Here is a 23,668-nt window from a genome sequence, read left to right as displayed (position 1 = left end):
CTTCACAGGTACATTGGTATGCTCACCGGTCATCTCAATCCACCCAGGTGCGGCAGGTGCAGCCTGTGGCGAGGTTGCGCATTTAAAGAGCTGACTGACTTGGAGCACATTTCATTTTACATTTTTCTCTCACACAGAGTCCAGTGTAGCACATGGGCAGTGGCAATTTGATACAAAATTATTTATTTATATATGTACTGGTCTTGGGGGGCTTTTCGTCCACACTCTCTTGCATTTCCCCACTGAGTTTGTATTTTATAATATTTATCAATTTTGTCAGTATGCATATATGTTAAATAAAGATTTTGTATGAACCTTACCGCTGGTGTGTTGTGCAATTATAGGAGTTCAGGTTCTCATAAGAGCAAATACTATAATACCCTGCTGCACAGGGTTAGGCAGGTATCTGTGCCCCTCAGGGATGTGGGAAGGCTGAGTGACACAGCTGGTTGGACTTGGCCTAGATACACATAACAGTCAGTGAGCTCCGCAGCCCCTTCCTCATCACCGTCTTCTGGAGTCTGGACACGTTCTTGCCGCTTCAAGTTCACGTGACCCCGGGACGTCCTGCCTGCTCATCATTACTAGGCATTCTGCGCGGTCACGTGGGACGCCGGGAGCTTTGACGAGGCGCTGGATGGGCGGAGCTGAGTGACGTCACGTCATGAGGTTGCCACTTGCCAGGCGGGAAGACTACACAGTGACATTAGACCGACGACGGTGTCCGAGCAGGGTCAGGCCGAGACGCTAACACCATGCCGCCGACCGGCAGAGAAGCGCTGCGGAGCCGGGTGGAGGAGCTGGTGGAGAAGAACCCGGTGATGGTCTTCAGCAAGAGCTCCTGCCCCTACTGCGACAGGGTGAGGCGGGGGGCTGGGGCTGCGCTCTGTCTGCATGACTCTCCAGGTGTGGAATCTCCCATAATTCCTGGCGGGCGGCAGTATGGGGGGGCTGGGAGCTGCACCCTTGTGGCCCCTGGGGTCCTCGGATAGGTGGGGCCCCTGAACTTGCCATTCAAGTGAATGGGATAAAGCTGTATCTGCGCAGAGCCTGGGACTGTCTAGTCTGGGTACAACTGTAACAAATCCTCAGCTGTGAGAAGCATTACTAGGACTATTTTCAGTCCCTGAATTTAAACAGGAATGTTCCCCTTTACTGGCAGCAAGCAGAGATATTGAACTTGGTGGAGATTTAAGGAAACTAATAGTGATGAGCAAACTTGTGTTTTAAGTTCGGCGTCGGGTTATCGAAGTATCCCGTTATGGATTTCGCTACTATGGACCATAACGGAACGTCTTGTCGCGCGTTCCCGTACATAGACTTCAGCGGGAACGCGTGACAAGATGCCCCAAAGAAGCTCATGTATTTCTTGGGGCGTCGGGCGTTTTACAGCGCGATCGTATGCGCTGTAAAATGCTCAGGTGTGAACCCAGCCTTAGAATCCATAACAGGATACTTCGATAACCTGAACTCGAACTTTAGACGCCGAACTTAAAACACAAGTTCGCTCATCACTAGAAACTAATGCTCTCAAAAAAGCTGTCCGTGTCAGGAGGGTTTACATAAGGTAATGTGTAATATTATCCTGCTGCTCGTGTAGTTATACATCACTGATGTGTCTGCAGACCTAGTGAGCGCAGCTCTGGAGTATAATACAGGATCAGTAATGTATGTATACAGTGACTGCACCAGCAGAAAAGTGAGCGCAGCTCTGGAGTATAATACAGGATAAGTAATGTATGTACACAGTGACTGCACCAGCAGAATAGTGAGTGCAGCTCTGGAGTATAATACAGGATGTAACTCAGGATCAGTACAGGATAAGTAATGTATGTACACAGTGACTCCACCAGCAGAATAGTGAGTGCAGCTCTGGAGTATAATACAGGATGTAACTCAGGATCAGTACACGATAAGTAATGTATGTACACAGTGACTGCACCAGCAGAATAGTGAGTGCAGCTCTGGAGTATAATACAGGATGTAGCTCAGGATCAGTACAGGGTAAGTAATGTAATGTGATTTTTATCTTTTTATTTCCTGTTGGGAAATCCAAATTTTCCTGTAATTTCTGCCGTCACATGCAAATTACAGATACGGACGGAAGCAGGAAGGTTTATGTTCAGGTCACATGTGGATATCTGCAGGCAGCATAAGTGGTGGAAATAAGTGTCAGGGCCGTTTCACACCACGAGCGAGTCCATTGTAGGATTTGGGCTCCGTGTGGGAGCGAGATCCTCTGTTCTGGACTTGCAGGAGCGCAGGGCGTTATGCTGTGTGTCTCTGCTTGACCTTACCTCTACAGGATCATAGTGACATAAAGCTGTCTGTGTGATCCTGTATCTGTAGGGTCAGAGGCACACATCAGTGTAACGCCCTGCGAGTCCAGAACGGAGGATCACTCTCCCACACGGAGCCCGATTCCTACAATGGACTCGCTCGTGGTGTGAAACGGCCCTTAGGCTACATTCACACAACATGTGACAACAGTCACCCGTCTGTTATAGGTGTCCGTCTATGGGGTTATTCACGCGGCCGTTTCAATGGGTTTATGGCCATGAACATGGTTCTTCACTGACCATCTGTCCATTCAGGAGAGAGCGCGGCCGGTTCTGAGCGCAGACGTTCCGAGATTAGTGATGAGCGAACTTGTGTTTTAAGTTCGGCGTCTAAAGTTCGGGTTATCGAAGTATCCCGTTATGGATTTCGCTACTATGGACCATAACGGAACGTCTTGTCGCGCGTTCCCGTACATAGACTTCAGCGGGAACGCGCGACAAGACGCCCCAAAGAAGCTCATGTACTTCTTGGGGCGTCGGGCGTTTTAAAACGCTCAGGTGTGAACCCAGCCTTAGAATCCATAACGGGCTACTTCGATAACCTTAACTCGAACTTTAGACGCCGAACTTAAAGGGAACCTGTCACCGGGATTTTGTGTATAGCGCTGAGGACATGGGCTGCTAGATGGCCGCTAGCACATCCGCAATACCCAGTCCCCATAGCTCTGTGTGCTTTTATTGTGTAAAAAAAACGATTTGATACATATGCAAATGAACCTGAGATGAGTCCTGTCCCTGACTCATCTCACGTACAGGACTCATCTCAGGTTAATTTGCATATGGATCAAATCGGTTTTTTTACACAATAAAAGCACACAGAGCTATGGGGACTGGGTATTGTGGATGTGCTAGCGGCCATCTAGCAACCCATGTCCTCAGCTCTATACACAAAATCCTGGTGACAGGTTCCCTTTAAAACACAAGTTCGCTCATCACTATCCGAGATCCTTTAGTTACCAGTGAAAAGATTCACATTTAGACCGGAGAAGGCTTCGCTAGATGCGGTGCAGAGGTCCGGGTAGGAACGGCCGTTAATACTGATTTGTGGTCATTTCTCCTCCAGGTAAAGACCCTCTTCACCGAGCTGGGCAGGGAATATTTTGCGCTGGAGCTGGATCAGTGCGGTGAGTGAACCATTAGACGACCACGTCCCACGTAATTGTGCTTTTGCTCGGTTCGTAGCTGTTAATGTTTGACGTGTTTCAGGCACAGCTCGATGCCCGCTGACTGCGTGTGCCGTGTAATCATCTGTCATGACACGCGTCCTCTGGGCCGTATTGAGCGTTAATGGGCGGACTGCGGTGAAAATGGGCGCCATTCACGAGGACGCACGGGAGGCAGACTCTGAGTGGTCCGCGCCCGTTCGTCTCATAGGAAGAGGTGGCTATGTTGTCATTGATTGCATTTCTTTTTCCCCCCATTCTAGAGGACGGCGGCAGTATCCAGGACACACTGCATGAAATGACCGGACAGAGGACGGTCCCCAGCGTGTTTGTGAATAAGACCCACGTGGGCGGCTGCGATAAAACTCTCCAGGTACGTTCCCCCTACGTACAGTTCTGAAGCTGCCTTCAGAATTGCTTTGCAAACGGTCTTGGGGTCCATTCACGCCATTGCGTACAAGAATAGGACATGTTCTATGTTTTTCGAGAACGGAAGTGCGGGTCCGCAATTCCGTATCCAGGCAGCACATCGTGCGGCCCCATAGAAATGAATGGGTTTGCAATTCCATTCTACAAAATGCAAAACGAAATTGCGGACGTGAAATTGCGGGTTTTCTGGGAGTTCTTCACCGATGACCTCCTCTGGACAGGTCATCAGTATCTGATCGGTGGGGGTGAGAAGGCAGCGGCGCCCCTGTCAGCTCTTTCTTTCTCTCTCACACTCGGGCCCCATTCACTTCTATGGGGCTGAGCTGCGCCTAGGCCACGTGACCGAAGAACTTGACATCGCACCGTGCAGATCTACTGTGAGCGTCGATGCCTCCTCAAACAGCTAATCGATGTCGGTCCTGGTTTTGATCAGATACTGATGACCTATCCAGAGGATAGGTGTAAAACTCTCAGAAAATCCCTTTAAAAATCAGACTTTTGTCTCTGCAGCTCCTGTGCAAGCCCATGTGTTTCCATGGTTGCAGACCACCTACCCCCCACCCCTGCCATGTAGTCTCTGCACACTTGTGCATTCACAGAACTTTACATGTATTTTCCATCCATGTCCAATCCGTGTTTTTTTGCAGACCCCTTCATTTTAATGGGGCTGCAAAAAATGTGGACAGCACACTGATGTCGTCTGTGTGCTGTCTGCAAATGATAGATCATGTCCTGTTGTCGGTTTTACGAGGGACCGTGAAGTGCGGGATGCACACAGACCATCGCGTGACTGGGGTTGTCCATAATGAGAAAAGCATGGCTGCTTGTTGTGTCTGGTATTGCAGGTCAGCCCCATTCACTTCAGTGGAGCTGCAATAGCGGGCACAACCCATGGACAGGTGTCTCCCTGTTTCTGGAAGAAAGGAGCCATGTTTGTCTGATCCAGGACTAATCTTTACCTGTTGATGGTAGATTTGGGGGATGTGGGGGTGGAGTAAAATCAGTGTGTGTGGATCCAGCCGATGGGAGATTAGAGGAGTAAATGTGCGGCAGGAGGGGACAAGTGACGTCTGTGCTGTTTCCCTAATGTTTGTGTTCTCGATGGCAGGCTCATCGGGACGGGACTCTGCAGAAGCTGCTGGATAAGAACGCTGTCACCTATGATTATGACCTTATCGTCATTGGAGGCGGTTCCGGCGGTCTGGCGTGCTCTAAGGTATTGTCTCGCCCCATCCTGGTTCCGGCAGTCAGTTTTGCATGTGAAGAAGTTGTGACAGCAGGTGTTGGTGTAAACACTTGTTGTACGGTTTTCTCTATTGTACATTTCACATTAGCTTTTTCAATTCCGCTATTGAGATTCGTCACAGGATCTCAATAGCGGAAGAAAACGCTTCAGTTTTGTCCACATTCATTGTCAATGGGGACAAAACTGAACGTAATGGAATGCACTAAAATGCATTCCGTTGCGCTCCCATCGCGGACAGAATAACGTGTTTTTCTGTCCGCGATGTGGTGTGGAGCAAGATGGATCCGTCCCGACACACAATGTAAGTCAATGGGGACGGATCCGTTTTCAGTGACGCAATTGAAAACTGATCCGTCCCCCATTGACTTTTAATGGTGTTCATGGCGGATCCGTCATGGCTATAGAAGACATAATAAAACCGGATCCGTTCATGACGGACGCATGCGGCTTTATTATTGTGACGGAAGCGTTTTTGCAGATCCATGACGGATTTGCAAAAAATGCTAATGTGAAAGTAGCCTTGGGCCTCATGCACACGGCCGTTGTTTTGGTCCGCATCCGAGCCACCGTCTTGGCGGCTCGGGTGCGGACCCATTCACTTCAATGGGGCCGCAAAAGATGCGGACAGCACTCCGCGTGCTGTCCACATCCGTTGTTCCGTTCCATGGCCCCGCTAAAAAAATATAACCTGTCCGCGCTTTGCGGACAAGAATAGGCATTTATATTGAAGGCTGTCCGTGCCGTTCCGCAAATTGCGGGACGCGCAAGGACGCCATCCGTGTTTTGCGGACTGCAAAACACACCACGGGCGTGTGCATGAGGCCTTACTTGCATATCCACAACAGGCAGTGCTTGGTATACGAGGAAGAGCGCCTCGTCTGAGCGCTGTGGCCTATCGAACAGTTGATCACCGGGGCAGCCTGTATTTGATCTCAGGATAGGTCACGATATTTAATTTCTGGAAAATGCTGTGCCCATCTCAGTCGTGGCAGCGCTTGTTGCGTGGTGTCCCGGACAGTGAAGCATGGCGGTGCATTCACCCGCTGTTCCCAGTTGACTCTTCATTGCAATCATTTTCTGCAACGTCATTCAGCTCTGATCTACGGCCGCGTGCATCTCCAGCTTGTAGAGCGCGCTCCCTGATCAAGTTACTGACGCTAAGCTTTTATCTCCCTGCTTTCATTTAGGCTGGGTTCACACCTGAGCGTTTTACAGCGCGTTCCTACGCGCTGTAAAACGCACAACAGGCAAGAACCAATGATTCCCTATGGGAATGGTTCTCACCTGGGCGTTTTACAGCGCGTACGATCGCGCTGTAAAACGCCCGACGCTCAAACAAGTGCTTGAGCTTTTTTTTGGGCGTTTGTCGCGCGTTCCCACACATAGAAATTCGGGAACGCGCGACAATGTGTGAACGCCAGTCTCTGTATGCGCGATTGTAAACGCCCGTACAATCGCGCATACAGAGCGCTCGTTTCAGAACGCTCAGGTCTGAACCCAGCGTTAGGGTGAGTGCACAAGCCTTTCTCCTGGGAGGAGGAGGAGGAGGGTGCGGACTCGCCCTTTAGACATTGGGTTTAATTGCCGTTAATAACATGCATCTGACAATGTAGGGTTGTCTCGCCTTTACCACTTGGGCTAGAGCCACACGGCGACGAAAAGGGCACAACTACATCGAGACATGTCGCGCAAAATTTTTATAATGATAGTGGTGTCCCGCTGCGACACGCACAAAAATCCAACCGTGCAACACCACTGACTGTCGTTCAAAAAAAAAAAAAAAAGTTGCTTGACTTTTCTGCGACTAGAAGTTGTGCAACACATGTGGCCGTGTAGCCCTAGCCTTAGGGTGCTGCCACATGTTCTGTCTTTTTGATGGAGATTTTGAAGCTATAATCAGGTGTGGATCACAGAAAGTATTAAAGGGGTATTCCGGTTGCGGTATTGCAGTTGATTAAAGTCATGCCCTTTCTTGTGGATAGGGGATAACTCTCTAACCAACCAGAATACCCCTTTAAGGGCAGATACAACTTTTCCACCTTTTTTCAATCCACTCCTGGTTTTGACCATAAAAACTGGCAGAAAACCGGATCCTGTGTCCGCACCCCTTACACTATCGTCGTCCCACAGCAAAAGTAAATTGTTCTGTGAGGGGGTTCTCATGCTCCTGTTTGTATGAAGAGACGTTCATGCATTCACTGTGGGGCTGACGACAATAGTAGCGTGCAGTCATAGTCATTCTCCTTCAGTGGCCCAGGTGCCATATGTTGGCTCCAAGATGAGTCTTTTATGTTGCCCGTCACCCATGGAAGCAGTGTAACGCTGTCACATTGCAATCACTTAGACTTATTGCTGCAGGCCCCGTGTAAGCGTGTGATTTTGCGCTGTTTCCACATCCAAGTCCTCTGCGCAGTCCTTTGTATGTGTGTTGCCTTATGACATGAATAATACCGTCCTGTGCTGTCAGGATCCATGTGCGGCTCGCTGCTCTGGTTCATTTTCGCACATGTGGCATCGAACGTGCTTCCTGTTTCCTTACATCATATCTGAAGCGCACAGTGGATCCTGAAGCTTATATTTTCTATGCTTTTAGCGATTTTGTAATGGTGTCGGGTCTGTCTCATTTAAGGCGTGAAAACCGCCATAACATAACGTTGGTGGGATGCCAAGAGAAACATGAGGATGGGGTTATCCTGGGTAAATCTGTATAAAGGGTTCTGTCCCTCCCCTCACTCCATGCTGGTTACCGTTCTGTGCTGGCTCTTTGCGTGTCACGTCCTGACCTGTATGACCGCAGCCTACCAGAGTCTCTTTTTGATGCTCGGCGGGCGGGAAGACCCCTTTGTATTAAGCAGCCACCCTTCCTGCAGTAGTCATTTATAATATGTTCTCTTTTTATAGGAAGCTGCAGCTCTGGGGAAGAAAGTCATGGTGTTGGATTTCGTTGTTCCTACACCTCTAGGGGCTTCTTGGGGTAAGTTTTTTGTGTTACGTAGTTCAAGATCTCTGCTTGTTGACAGTAAGGCCTATTGCACACGGCCGTAGTTATGGTCCGCATCCGAGCTTTCAGTTTTTGCGGCTCGGGTGCAGACCCATTCACTTCAATTTTTTCCGCATAAGATGCTGGACAGCACTCAGTGTAATATCCACATCCGTTGCTCCGTTCTGTGGCCCCGCAAAAAAAATATAGCATGTCCTATTCTTGTCCGTCTTGCAGCCAAGAATAGGCATGTCTACAATGGGCCGCCTGTTCCGTTCCGCAAATTGCGGAAGGCACACGGGCGGATCCGTGGTTTGCGGACCACAAAAAAAAGCGGCACAGTCGTGTGCATGAGGCCTAAATGTAAACTTTCTGGAGCTGACAACGTATTCTCACACAGCTGCAGTTTGTTACAGTGTGTCAGTGCAGGCGACATGTGAAAGCTTAATGACCAGGAGTGCAGAACAGGGAAAAGATCTGTGCTGGGGGTACAAACCCTCAGCATTGACAGCAGGACTAGCTGCCATCAGGAGGCCAGGCCTCAGGGACCCCTCCTAACACTGAAGAGACCCACAGCTCTGGTGTAGGCTGCACCCCCTTCACTATTCATCCCTGCGCAGCAGTGCCCGGCTATCCGCTGTGCAGGGAGCTGTAGTATGTTGCAGTGGAAGCGGCCATATGCAGCTCCCTGCATAATGGGTGGCTGGGGTGCTGATGTGCAATGAAAGGTACAGCAGCGCTAGGGGTCCCTTCAGTCTTATTGTATTACACAGCCCAATGTGGGAGACGATTGTCGGGAGGGAAGCATTCCCTCCGGCAATCGCCTCAGTCGCCTGCTCACTAGCGGAGGAGACGGCTGCTATTTGGGGAGGAGCGAATGCTATGCCAGCGATACTGTATTGGGGTTTTTGGTGTCTGATCACAATCTACCCCCTGCAAACGATAGATACAAAAAAAAAATTGTCACAAGATTTGGATTGCCGGTGCCCGAGCGTCGGGCAGTCGGCTGCAGTATTACACTGCAAGATGATCGCTAAGAAGCAAATGCTTTACAAGATGGACTTTCCTGCAGATTACGGAGATTGACTGGTAACGGCAGACAGTTGCTGCTTTGGCCTTGAATTATGGAAGCCGCAACGGCTCCAAGGCATGAAAGTGTCTTTCCTGGAATCTTCAGGCCTCGTCTTTTAGGACTAATGTGCGGCTGCTTTTACACAGGGCTTGGCGGCACATGTGTCAATGTCGGGTGCATTCCCAAGAAGTTAATGCACCAAGCGGCTCTCCTGGGACAATCGCTGAAAGACTCCAGGAAGTTTGGCTGGGAATACGATGAACAAGGTAAGAGGAGAGCGTCCTGTACCGGAGGCTTTGTGTCAGTAACTTCAGTAATTGCTTTGTATTCACATTTATAATGTTTTATTCCCAGTAAAACACAACTGGGAGACCATGAAGGAGAACATCCAGAACTACATTGGCTCTTTGAATTGGGGCTACAGGGTATCACTGAGGGACAAGAACGTCCGCTACGAGAACGCCTATGGAGAGTTTGTGGAACCGCACAAGATCAAGGTGAATAGCGAACATTTTATGTAAGGCAGAGTTCTGTATGGTGCTGTCCTCCAGTATGAAGTGAAGATGCTGGAAAGCTCTACATCCGAGTGCAGTTCTACATGTCGCTGCAGCTGCTGCAGAATCTCTTAAGGGTTTTCTCCACGTGTCCACCACGTAGCAGAGATCAGAAATATCCGTCCTATGAATGGCTGAAAGGGGAATAACCCTTTAAGTTTTAGATGGCCGCCATTACGCTGAATAGTCACTTATGTATTACATGAACCTCCCAGATTCAGAGCTGCTGCTTGTTAATGACTTTGCTTTGACTTGAAGTGGCTCCTGACTGAATGCCCCTTCCCCAGTTACGTCCTCATGCCCGTTATGTGATTCCATTAGGTTCCATGTAATGGCTTACCCTATACTGTGGACAACCCCTCTGAAGACGTCATAGATTCTCATCTGTGTGGGTCCAGTGCAGAGACCCTCACCAGTAACTATACAGGAGCACCCTCTACCCCTTCCAAATGCAGAAGCTGATGAGGGCCTAAGGCTACTTTCACACTGGCGTTCGGTGCGGATCCGTCTTGTATCTGCACAGACAGATCCGCACCGATAATGCAAACACTTGTATCCGTTCATAATGGATCAGTTTGCATTATTCATAAAAAAAAAAAGTCAAAACGGATCCGTCCTAACTTACAATGTAAGTCAATGGGGACGGATCAGTTTTTCACTGACACAATATGGTGCAATTGAAAACGGATCCGTCCCCATTGACTTGCATTGTAAATCAGGACGGATCCGTTTGGCTCCGCATCGTCAGCCGGTCACCAAAATGCTGCAATCTGCGTCTTAGTGAACGCCTAAAAAAAACACAACGCTGACAAAACGCAGCCAAACTGATGCATTCTGAGCGGATCCTTATCCATTCAGAATGCATTGGGGCTAAACTGATCCGTTTTGGGGCCGCTTGTGAGAGCCCTAAAACGGCTCTCGCAAGCGGACCCAGAAACGCCAGTGTGAAAGAAGCCTGAGAGGCACGATAGATGTGTATTACCGTGCATGTCCGGCCTGCTGCTCTGCAGAGCCTCATGGCCCCCTCGTTTTAGCTGTTGTGGGGGTCTTCTACCAGGATGCTTTATTAAATGGCGTTAAAATTGCATTTTGTTCCCTTCTGGACTATTAGGCAACAAACAAACGAGGCAAAGAGAGCTTCTTCACAGGAGAGAAGTTTGTCATCGCCACAGGGGAGAGGCCCCGATATCTCAGTATCCCGGGTGATAAGGAATTCTGCATTACCAGGTAAGTCGTGTACTTACAGGTAAAAGCGGTCTGCTCCCGACTTGGCTTTACCACATACCAGTCTGGCAACTCTTTACGAGGACATTGCACCAGTTTCCTTATCTCTGCCGCGTTCTTGCAGTTTTATGATGTGGAGGAGGAATTCCAAGTACATATTTGTGCGCTTGAGGTTTTAAAAGCCAATTTTACTTTTGGTATTTAACCCCTTAATAACTGCCAATGTGCCTGCATGGATGTTCTGTGATGCTCTGGAGCAGGTGCTCAGCTGCCTAATAACTACTGTAAGTGCCAGAAATGGAAGAACCTTTTGATCCCAGTCATTTAACTCTTTGATTGCCGTGGCCAAGAGTCACTGCACCATAAGCGTAGCCCACCCTTTAAAATTACTGGGTGCAGGTGTTCTTGGGGACCTAGAAAAGACCCTAGGACTGTCTGTACAGGTCACCACTTAACCTACTACTACTGCTGTTCCTCTGAATAAAACAAGGCCTTACAATAGTAGGCACACAAACATCCGCTCCCCGTTTTTTGGAGGGTCGGATGCAGACCTATTCACTTCAGCGGGGCCGCAAAAGATGCAGAGAGCACACCTGTGTGCTGTCTGCATCGGTATGGCCCGCAAAATAGAACATGCCCTATTGTCCGTTCCTCAAAATGCGGAATGCACACAGCTGGTATCCGCAATTTGCAGACTGCTAAGACTGCAACGGCCGTGTGCATGAGCCCTTATACAGCCACAGCAATGATGAAAGGAAATAATGGGGGGGGGGGGACTTGTCCCCACAACAGCGAAAAATGGTGCCAGTGGATCAGCTGGAGATTGTCGTTCATGGTCAAGTGTGGTGACTTGTGCGTCATCTGATGAGATCCCCTCTTCAGCTCAGCCTCCCAGCCCAAGTGCCATTCAGTCCTGGTCACAGCCGCACTCGGATGTGACAGGGGTTGTCCAAACCACCATCAGTAGCTGAGAGTCTAGCTCTCATCAACCTGTCTGCTCTGCTCGCCCCCAGTGTGCTGCATGGACGGTCAGCTCCTGAAGTTAATGTGTTGGAAGCGGGGGGAAAAAAGCGTAAGGACCTAAGTATCTCCAGAATGGCCGGTCTCCTGGTACGCAGTGATTAGTAGGATCATGGGCGCCCAGGCCTCATTGATATATGCATCATTTCTTTAGAAACGCATCACGTGTAATGTTTCTTTGTACTCGTCGGAGCTTGTAGTATTGAGTCTGTAAGTCATAGACTTGCAGGCGTTTACAAAGGAAGGGAGTGTCGGGCGTTAAAGGTTTTGAAATCCCTGACGGCTTTCTCAATTTACAGTCATGAAGCAAACTTCCTCCGTAACTGTAAACCCTCGCCTGCCTGTGTACACACCGCTCGGATGTCTCATGAAATATGATTTACAGATACCAAATGACTTCCTGACATCTGAATCAATGTCTACAAAAATTCACGGCGTCTGTTCTTTTAAAAGGGGTTTTAATTTTGGGATTCCATACAACACCCAGATTCACACACAGCATTTTGGAGCGTTTTTTTTTTTTATTTTTTTTTTTTTTTCTGTAGAACCTGAAAAATTGCGGTAAAACGATTTAAAAGGGGGTTGTCTGGCCTTGGAGTAAACAACCCCCCTGGGGTCCTTTGCTGTTCCCCTAAACATGAGCCCACTCACTCATCCACGGTACCGCCACTGCTCCGTTGCCAGCTGCTTCTGCTCCCTGCAAGACCAGCAAGCTGTTTGGTTCCATGACTGGTATGACCAATCGCAGGCCGCAGCAGCTTGAACGCTACGTCATGGCTGTGATTGGCTGCAGCGGTCACTGGACCATTCCTGATCCTGCCGGGAGAGGAGGCGTCCAGGGACGGAGCCGTGGCAGGACTGTGGGCTTTTGTATGTTAAGTGGAGGACCCCAGTGGTCATCTGCTCCAAAGCCGGACAGCCCCCTTTAAGGAAGACCTCACTGGACATGTCTATTTTAGTAAATACTTGCATTCCCCATACAATGCTGGAAATATGTAACTGACGGCTGAGTGTCACCCATCACACTTCCAGAAGGAAGAACTGAGGAACTGTAGAACACAATTCTAAGAAAAGATGCTTCCGTTTTATTTTTTATTATTTTTTTTTCATGGAGAATTAACGTATTTACTCTAACAGACCTGTATTAACCCAAGTGACTGGAAGAACCGGGCAATCTATTCTGCGTCGTCCTAGGGCCGTGTCTCAGTTTCTTAAATTCCCAGCATCTCTTGGCTTCACTAAGGATCGCCCGATGGTGAGCACTAATGGTTTCTCTGAGCGAACGCCTCTTACGCAGCTCGTGTTCTGAGTGCTTCAGTATAATGGGGTCCGGAGGTGACAGAACCTTGGCATCGGATGGCCGTCCGCAAGTGAATTCCTCCCAGTTTGTGTTAATCTCCTCTTAAGCCGCTTGTTGCGCTTCTTCCGCATATACAGATAGCGACTGTAATATTTAATTACTGGGATTATGGTTGTTAATTAGCTGAAAACCTTGTTTCGTGGAGAATCCTAATAGCCTCCAACCACAAGAATACATGGGAAAATGGTGTGAACATTAACCCTTTCACTGGCAGGGGAGACGCATTACACATTGAGGAGAGAAAAAGGGGGGGAGTTACCCAGCTTTTTGCAGTCATGGGCGCCTGCATATGACTTTGCCTCAAAACTTAAAGGGGTTTTTCAGGCTCCTGATATTGATGACTTATCCTTCTATTCACTTCAATGAGCTGCGTTAACCCGACACGGCGCTGTGCTTCCTGCTCCATTCACAGTGCCAGATCTAGCGCTGGAGGCGCTGATCAGTGGGGTGCGGGGTGTCGGACCCTCACCGACTGTATATTGATCTATTCTGAAGCTAGGTCATCAATATCGGGAGCCTAGAAAACCCCTTGTTCAGCCCTGGGGACATTTTCTGCAGAACTCACACAGCCCTGGCACTGGTACAGTAGCACCATGACCTCCTCTCTGCTAACCAAGCACAGCCCGGTGAGCTGCAGCAAGAAGGCTGCAGTGGTGCTGGTGGAGTCTCAAACTGGTGTCGAACCGATCAGATACTGATTAACCAATCCAGAGGATCCGTCATCGGTGAAAAGACCTAAAAAAATATTATTTTTTTTAAGTCTAATATTGGGTGCGGCCACCCTCAGATAACCCCAATTTGCATTATTTTTCTTTATAGCGATGATCTCTTCTCGTTGCCGCACTGTCCTGGGAAGACGCTCGTGGTTGGAGCTTCCTACGTGGCTTTGGAATGTGCTGGTTTTCTTGCCGGGATCGGCTTGGATGTCACCGTTATGGTGCGCTCCATCTTCCTACGTGGCTTTGACCAAGAGATGGCAGATAGAGCTGGAGCCTACATGGAAACCCACGGAGTGAAGTTCATCAAGAAATTTGTACCGACTTCAGTAAGAAACAGTCTTGTTGTATTTTTAAAGGGCCACCAGTGGGGGCGCCGTTTTATTTTAGCTGTATTGCCAGCATTCAGCCAGGACATGAGGATTGGTGGCAGAGCCTAAGCTTACGCAGTGCCGCCAGAGTTATGGATTGTGCTGCTCATTTGGGGACGCACTACTGATGGTGGTTTGCCTCGGGCCCTAATTGATGCATTAATAAGCTTATTCATCTGAACAGGTGGAGCAGCTGGAAGCCGGGACTCCAGGGAGGCTGAAAGTGATCTCCAAGTCTACTGAAAGCGATACCGTCATCGAAGATGAATATAATACAGTGAGTGATCTAGAAGAGTATACACTTGTATAGGAACGAGCCGTCCCATTGAAATGAATGGGCTTGGGTGTAATTACAGCTGCTCACCGCTGTGCATGCGACGGCAGGCAGGAAAACGATGAAGAGGAGGCAGCGCTGGCACGGCGCGCGCCTCTTCAAGCAGCTGATCGGCGAGGTTGCCGGGTGTCGGATCCCCGCCACTCTGATATTGATGACCTATCCTGAGGATAGGTCATCAATAAATATAACTTGGACAACCCCTTTAATGTTAGATTTAACCAGTTCTCCTTTATAGTACCCAGACATGCAAATCATAATATTATTTTCACCCTAAAGGTTTAGTCCTTTTACTTTTCTTCCAGGTCCTAGTTGCTGTTGGAAGAGATTCTTGCACTAGAAATATTGGTCTTGAGAAGATTGGAGTGAAAATCAATGAGAGGTGAGAGCCGACGACTTTCCTTCTGCCATTTATCGTTTCTGTTTTTATTGTGTTCTGAATATCCTAATTACGGTTTGTAGGAATGGAAAGATTCCGGTCAGTGACGAGGAGCAGACCAGTGTGCCTCATGTCTATGCCATAGGGGACATACTGGATGGAAAGTTAGAGCTGACGCCAGTGGCAATCCAAGCTGGTCGGCTGCTGGCCAGGAGGCTGTATGGTGGCTCCAAAGTCAAGGTACTGTATGATCCTACTACAATTCCCAACGTGCCCTGACCACTGGGTTGCAGAAGACTTTACGGTGATTTACAATGGTTTTTCTGCATCACTATAACTATACTCTGCACCTGCAGTGAAAATGGACAATCTGCAGCAAATTCAGCAAGCGGGTTTTGTTGCAGACCCTTTGCACAGAGGTCTGCAGTGAAGTAACTGCACCACATGTGGCCTCACCCTAAACTGTGTGCATGGTGCCACATAACGAAGAAGATTTGCTAGATGGTAGCCTATAAAACAGAATGAGAATCCACTTGCCACTATTGACATTAGACAGATGCTTATCATTCTCAAAAACATACAGAACTAGGTTTGGTTACAATGCATTCGAAGTCTTCTTTTTTTCACTTTTTTTTTTTGTTTTGTTACGCCCTTGTGCTAAAAATATTTAAAAAAAATAACAAATCATATTTTCCCCATTGATCTGCGCATGGTCCCACATAATGAGAAAGTGAGAACGTAATGTTAGAAAAGGAAAAACTAAAATCCTGCCGTACGGATTCAGCCACATCAGTCACACAAGTATTTTGCAGTGATTCCAGTCTTCTTGGGGATGATGCCACAAGGTTTGCACACCTGAATCTGGGGATTTTCGGCCATTCTCCTCTCCAGGTTGGATGCGGGCCGTCAGTGGATAGCCATTTTCAGAGATGTTCCATTGGGTTTAGGACTCTGACTGGGCCACTCAAGGACATTCTCAGAGTTGTCCCTCAGTCGCTCCTGTGTTGTCTTGGTTGTGTGCTTAGGGTCATTGCCTTGTTGGAAATAGATCCTTTGGCCCAGTCTGAGGTCCAGAGCTCTCGATCAAGTTCTCATTAAAAACATGTCAATACTTTGGTCAGGGTGGAGGGAAAGCTGAATGGAGCAATCTCCCCATCCCCCCCAGCATGAGGCTGCCACCACCATGCTTCACTGTAGGGATGGTATTGGGCAGGTGCTGAGTAGGGCCTGGTTTCCTCCAGACGTGATGCTTAGAATTGAGGCCAGAAAGTTCATTCCTGGTTTCATCAGGTCAGAGAATCTTTTTTGTGAACTCCAGGCTGGCTTTCATATATCTTTTACTGAGTAGTCTTTTTAATGGCCACTGCCTTAAAGCCCAGACTGGTGGAGGCTGCAGTGATGATCGACCTTCTAGAAGTTTCTCCCATCTGCACACAGGATCTTTGGAGCTCGGCCGCAGTGACCATTAGGTTCTTGGTCACCTCTTACCACGACCCTTCTCCCCCAATTACTTCGTTTGGTGGTTGTCCCAGACTTTTTCCATGTAAGAATTATGGAGGCCGCTGTGCTCTTGTGAACTTTCAGTGCAGCAGGAATGTTGTTGTCCCCCCTCCAGACCTGAGCCTCCACACGATCCTGTCTCTGATCTCTACAGGCAGTTCTTTCCTCCTCATGGCTTGGTTCTTGCTCTGATATGCATTGTCAGCTGCGAGATCTTATATAGACAAGGCCGTGTCTTTGCAAATCACCTGAATTCACCACAGGTGACTCCAATCAAGATGGAGAAACATCTCGAAGATGAAAGAAATGGGAGGCAGCAGAGCTGATGTTAAAGAGGACCTTTCACTACTGTACAAACTAAAAACTAACTAGATCAGTGGGCAGAGCGGCGCCCAGGGGTCCCCCTGCACTTACTAGTATGCCTGGGCGCCGCTCCGTTCGCCTGGTATAGGCTCTGGTGTCTGCGCTCCCTCTGACTGATTTTTTTGTAGGAGGCGTGTCCCTTGCTGCAGCCAGGCTATGAGCTGTGCGCTGCGATTGGCCAGCAGTGCAGCAAGGGACACGCCTCCTACAAAAAATCAGTCAGAGGGAGCGCAGACACCAGAGCCTATACCGGGCGAACGGAGCGGCGCCCAGGCATACTAGTAAGTGCAGGGGGACCCCTGGGCGCCGCTCTGCCCACAGATCTAGTTAGTTTTTAGTTTGTACAGTAGTGAAAGGTCCTCTTTAAGTATCATAGTAAAGGGTCTGAATACTCGTGTCCAAGACAAATTTCAGTTTTTCCTTTTTAATAAATTTGCTAACATTTCTAAAATTCTGTATTCACTTTCCCCCTATTGGGATATCGAGTGCCGATTGATGGGGGAAAACTGGAAAAAAAAAATTTTTATTTTTTTTTTTATCACAAGGAGCAACATAATAAAATGTGAGAAAATTAAAAAGGCCTGAAGACTTTCCGAATGCACTCTGTATAGTCTTCAACACCACAAAGTGAGAAGCTGCGTCCGTGTAGATGTTTGTCTGGGTTTTATTGCTGCTGCCTGGGGTCAGGTGCGGTTTGTGTGTCTTGCCAAATTCTAACGGAAATCCTCTTTCTTGCAGTGTGATTACATCAATGTACCAACCACAGTGTTTACTCCAATGGAGTACGGCTGCTGTGGATACTCGGAGGAAAAAGCCATTGAAATATTTGGCGAGGAAAATCTAGAGGTTAGTACCCAGGTCCTGTGCCCTACTACTTTGATCCTATACGTGACAGAAGGCTGTATCGGTGTGCTGGTGGAAACCACGGTAAGGGGATTGTCCGGGCTTACAATAACATGGCTGCTTTCTTCCAGACCAGTGCCGCACTTCTCACAAGGTTCATTTGAATAGAGCTGTGATGGCTAACCCCCGGCACTGCTGCGGTGGTAAAACTACCACTCCCAAGATGTACACTTGGCTGTTCTCAGAACTCCGTAGAAATGAATTGAGCATGCTGGGAGTCGTAGTTTCACCACAGCTGGAGTGCCGGAGGTTAATCTTCACTGGAATAGAGCCGTACCAGTTATGTCCCACGGACAGGTGTGTTGCTGCTCCTGGTGTAGCAAAGGTTTTCTGTCCCTGTGCCGACTTCTCTAGAGCACTAAACATCCCGTTCTGTTTCTCTCTAGATTTACCACACTTTATTTTGGCCTCTGGAGTGGACCGTTCCCGGGCGAGACAATAATACTTGTTTTGCCAAAGTTATCTGCAAAAAACATGATAATGTAAGTGTCATTGGCGTTTTTCTTGCCTAAGGTTCAGGGTCGGTGTGCTCACGAAGAGCGGAGCTTGCGCCATTGTTTACACTGGTTCCTGTTTTTGAGGCCATAAGGACATGCATAGAAATGTCAGTCTATGGATCAGCCCCTGTGTGTGTATGTAATATATAAATTACACCCTCTCCCCCTTCCCTTAGACACTATTCTGTTCAGAACACTTAGGGTTTTTTATTTCTATTAGGGGAGGGTGACCTTCTATATTCATTTACATTTTATTGAACACTCAAAACTGGATCCAGAAAGATGACATCACACTTTCCACGTCCCCTGGCTGCACACGATGCAGATTTTGTGTGGAAAAATGCAGCGTAATACAGAACCAACCAAATGAATGAGATTGGACAAACCTCATGTAGACTTTGCTTCTTAGGTGCAGACAGCGACCTGTTGTGCAGATTTTAAAATCCGCAGCATGTCAATTCTGTGCTATTTCGCACTTCGGTAGAAGGATTTCCCCATAGACAAGGGCTCATTAACATAGAGGGCAAAATACGCAACAACAAAAAAACGCACCAAAACCAATTTCTGTTTATTTGTGTGGTTTTGGTTCAGATTTCATACAGATTTTCTGCACATGAATGCACATAAGATCCACATAAATTTTCTGTGCGTTTCTGCAGCATATCCGCACCAAAATCTGCAGATTTGATGCGGTTTTGCCGCAGATCTGTCTTCCATTGAAAAGGGTGAAATCCGCAGCTAAAACCGCAAACGTAATTAACATGCTAACCGCATTGCAGGTCAATTTCCACACTGAAAAAAATCAGCAAAGTGTACAGGAGATCTGTGTAATCTCATACACGTTCCTGGTACTGTCGTACACTGCAGCTTCTCAGCACGGGAATCAGTAAGTGTGCAGGTGGCCTTAAAGAGGACCTTTCACCCCTCCTGACACGCCTGTTTTAATAGCTTTATGCATCCCTCATGTAATAACGATTCCGGAGCATCTATTCTTATGTCTGTATGTTGTGCCGTTCCTTTATTGCAGGGATGGCCAACCTGAGGCTCTCCAGCTGTTTTAAAACTACAACTCCCAGCAAGCTTACACTGCCTCTAGCTATCAGCCTACAGCAGGGCATGGTGGGAGTTGTAGTTTTACAGCAGCTGGAGAGCCGCAGGTTGGCCATCCCTGCTTTATTATTTCTACTAGAAGTTATGAAAGAATTGCTATTAGCCTTCAGTAAGGGTACAGAGGGGTGTTACCAGTTGGGGGGGGGGGGGTGTACCTGCACAGTCTGAAAATGGCAGTGCTGATTAGATAGTCAGTCTGTGCAGAGACTGGTTACCTCCCCTCTGTACCCCTATTGAAGGCTAATGGCAATTGCATGAAGCTATTAAAACAGGCCGGTCAGGAACGGTGAAAGGTCCTCTTTAATGTGCCATAAATGGGACCCCACAAGAGCCACATTTTCAGAAGGTCATAGTCATAGAGGGTAGATGGGTTTAAAAAATGTCTGTTAAAAAAAGCAGCTCTCGATGTATGTGATAAAAGGAGTCTTATTCCCTGCATGCAGACAATATATATTAACAGATGTTCCAGTTCATGATGAACTAGGGTTGGGCGATTATACCGCGGTATTAAAAAACGGCGATATCGCTGTTTCCTAATTACCGCTGTATTTTGTGACGTCATCGAAGCATACTTTAAAATCTGAGGCCGCCCGCCCCTGCAGGCTGCTCCTCGCTTGCTCCCATGGTGCAGTCTCCGCCCACTGACGTCTAATGTCTGGAACAGATGACGCCCAGGCTGAGCAGCGAAGTACAGGAGCGAGTAGCAGGAAAGTCAGTAAGAACTTGGTCCCACTCCGTCTGACCCCCACAGAATTCACTTCGCCTGCGGAGAGAGACCCTATATATCACAGCTGCCGGACGGGCAGCTATTAAAGATGTAATGTCTCTGCCTATCACATTACCCCAATTATGTCTTCTGTCCGACCTTGGCCTACTCAGTCCTTCATGCCTGCCTGCAGCTGGCTGCATGCTCCGCACTGCACATTGAAATATCAGACAGGCAGGGAATGAGCCATCATGAGTCCCTCCCTCCCCCATGACATGACCAACAAGAAGGAATTACTTTGTGGCTGCGCTGCTGCCCCTGATACCGTAATGTCTCCTTGTGGCCCCCATACAGTAGAACATCTCCTTGTGTTTTGTTTTGTTTTTCCCCTTTTTTAAATGGTTATTTATCGCGATAAATTTCTTAATATTGTTATCGTCTGAATATTTTTGATATCGCCCAACCCTATGATGAACCTGATTGATTCACCTTCTTCACTATGACCTGCAAATCCATCAGGTTTGCACATGGCCGGACGGCTCCCCCCAGAACACCGCAGTACAGATGACTTATCTTTGTGACCGTCCGGGCATCAAATGGTTAAACCTTAGTAATTGCACTTTGTTTTGTGTTGCGTTACACATTAATCGCCCTCGTCTGTTACTGTTGTCAGGAGCGGGTGATTGGGTTCCATGTCTTGGGGCCAAATGCTGGTGAAATCACTCAGGGGTTTGCAGCTGCCATGAAATGTGGTCTGACCAAAGAGAAGCTGGATGAGACCATCGGAATCCACCCGACATGTGCAGAGGTGAGTTAATCCCGGCCTCCTAACCTGCTTTCTTCAGGAGCGCACCACACTTGGGGCCAGAGCGGAGCTGCGTGCTTCTCGCCTGCCAGACAGAGCCCCTTTCTGTATTCTGACTCTGGAGGCAATCGGCCGATCGCTGTGGCTCCGTCTGCTGCTTGCAAACGCTTATTTCTCCTGCAGCGGCCACTGCAGGAGAAAAGTGGTATTGCAGGGTAATACCATGTAAACCTTAGCTGAGATACTTCTGCGTCTCGAATAGAAGGGTCCTCTTCTATGACTTTCATAGAGCGTATGGGAAAGGGTTGTCCTAATGGATCAGTACCTCCACAAAAGAGGACTTCTGCCTCCTATCACAACTACCTGGATCTAAAGCCAGGTAAACCTGTAATGGAGGCAGCTTTGTTTCGGGTGTATCGGCCTGTTGTGTGAGCAGGACGCTTGTCTGATTATGATAATTAGCTCTGCTGGCGCCGCTCTCCTTTAAATGGCCGCCTGTTCAGTTTCCTCTGCTGAGGCGTAACCACCTGTACATCATAAAAGTCGACAATCTCTGCTATTACTCTCCAGCTGGGCGACTAATCCTTTATTTCCCTCCTGCCTTGTACTAAAGTTCCCGATTTGTATCGCATCGCAGTAAAACGTCCATCTTTGGATTTTTTTTTTTTCTTTCCCTTGTAGATATTTACAACCATGGAGGTCACCAAATCATCCGGAGGAGACATCACCCAGAAGGGTTGCTGAGGTTAAGCCCTGCTGTTGACTGCCCCCTTGACTGATCTTCCTGCGATACGTCCGGTGTGGGGCCGCGACTCTCCAAAGGTGCGGTCATCAATGCGTTTACCCACAACTCCCGGCGGTCGACACGAGGATGAGTCAAGGGTGAACGGTGGAACAGCAGGGTTTCCGAGAGGCCTGGACCTGTTTGGATTAGCGTTTGGATCTGCAATGCTTGTTATGAAGCCTCTGCTCATCACCTCTCCTGGAGGAGAGCAGCGGCGGATGACCAGACACGGTCTGGATCACTACTACTTCATCATCTTCTGTCTGCAGTTTATTTTTTTTGATTAGGAGTATTTTTTGTTAACCCTTTCCCCTCTCGTTATTTTTCTATGCCGCCACTTCTTGCAGCCCCCCATCACCTACCTTCTACGTCCTGTCTGATCCCTCTAAGGACACGTCTGTCTGATGCAAACCTTTCTGTCCATCTGTATTTATTTGAGCTGTAATCGAATAGTTATGTCCTCATCCCCCAACTTACCCGATAGGAGCTCGTCCAGAGGGTCCCCACTGTTCCTACCCAGACCGGGGGGGGGGGGGCGGGGGGGGGGCCGTGCCGGAACATTGCACCCTAAAGGCTTTATTAAAGGAGTTTCATGTGATTAAATGCTCTTCTGCTTTGTAAAAATTTAATTCTACCTTTTCCAAGATCTCTGCTTGTTGTCGGTAAATGAAAACATTCCAGTTTGCAACCAGAGGTTAAAAAAATAAAATGCATCCTGATAAAAATCCAGCTTGACAGAGTGTCAGGTCGCAATGAGAGAAGGGTGTGATACACTGTACCGGCCCCTGAACCAGATGGTGTTTCACCGTAAGGATGCTGGAATAATGGTTTGTATTCATGGACAGCAAGCAGGGATTGAAACACTAAGCTGTTTTGGAACATTGCCTTTAATATTAGAAACTCCATGGGCATGATGGAGGAGAGGGGTGCCTCTCAGGCGAGTCGTATGTTGGGGGGGCTACGAGACCTTAGCTCCAGGCAAAAGATGAATTAGAGTTACAATGTAATGCAATTGGTGGGAGGGCTGACACATGAAATGGTTATCAGATTGGTGGGGGTCTAACCTCTGGGACCCCATGAGAGAAGGTGTCCTGTGTCTCCTTATATGAATGGAGTGAGGGTCACTCATGCACGGCCTCTCCATTCATCTAGGGGGCTTCTGGAGGGAGTAGAGCACTTCATCACCTCCTGCAGTCCCATAGTCTGCTGCCCCATGCAGATGGGGGACATACGAGTCCTGGTCGTGGACGTCCCAGCAGTTGACCCCTACTGATCCAGTGTTTACCCCCTGTACTGAGGCTGCAGGCCTCTGATCTGTCATGTAGTTGGTTTTTGTGTATGTTGCATGTAGTTTTGCCCGTTCACAATGATGGTGCATTAAACTGTGAGATACAACATCTGGTGTCGGAGGCGTCTCCTTTACTGGGACACATTCGGGTGATATCGTTGCGTTCCTTCTCCTGTCTCCCTATCAAAACTAAACCCTTGCCTCATAAGGGTAAAGAGGGATCTCTGGGGTGATGGTACAAGCTGCGCCCTGATACTCAGTGGTACCACGGCCAGGCCCATTGGGGGCTCATTTATACTGCAGGGACATATAGCATTACATAACTGATCAAATGAATGGTCGATCATGTAACACGTGGATAGAGCAGGGGCCACTCAGGCTCGGTGGCATCTGTAAGCTCTGAACAGGAAAAACACAGAATGGCCGTAACCCTGATGCAATGTGGGACATTACTGATATAGATGAGGGTTCATTACAGGGGAGGAGATGGCGGCTGGATGCCCTGAATCCATGAGAACCCCCCCC

The 23,668-nt window shown here is 48.4% G+C and overlaps 1 protein-coding gene across 1 annotated transcript; it reads left to right on the top strand.

Moving 5' to 3' along the window:
* Positions 1-650: 650 nt before the first annotated feature.
* Positions 651-23,242, top strand: LOC122923158 (thioredoxin reductase 1, cytoplasmic-like). The gene is made up of 16 exons (XM_044273890.1): positions 651-860; positions 3,403-3,463; positions 3,766-3,875; positions 5,040-5,147; positions 8,079-8,151; positions 9,376-9,495; positions 9,584-9,726; positions 10,895-11,010; positions 14,207-14,432; positions 14,659-14,751; positions 15,114-15,190; positions 15,271-15,427; positions 17,789-17,896; positions 18,340-18,435; positions 20,940-21,074; positions 21,753-23,242. The coding sequence occupies exons 1-16, from the start codon at positions 756-758 to the stop codon at positions 21,813-21,815; spliced, it is 1,791 nt and encodes a 596-aa protein (XP_044129825.1). The 5' UTR covers positions 651-755; the 3' UTR covers positions 21,816-23,242.
* Positions 23,243-23,668: the final 426 nt, after the last annotated feature.

Source organism: Bufo gargarizans, unplaced genomic scaffold (assembly GCF_014858855.1).
Source record: "Bufo gargarizans isolate SCDJY-AF-19 unplaced genomic scaffold, ASM1485885v1 original_scaffold_1290_pilon, whole genome shotgun sequence".
Classification (NCBI taxonomy): domain Eukaryota; kingdom Metazoa; phylum Chordata; class Amphibia; order Anura; family Bufonidae; genus Bufo; species Bufo gargarizans.
This window is presented reverse-complemented; position numbering and strand designations above follow the sequence as displayed.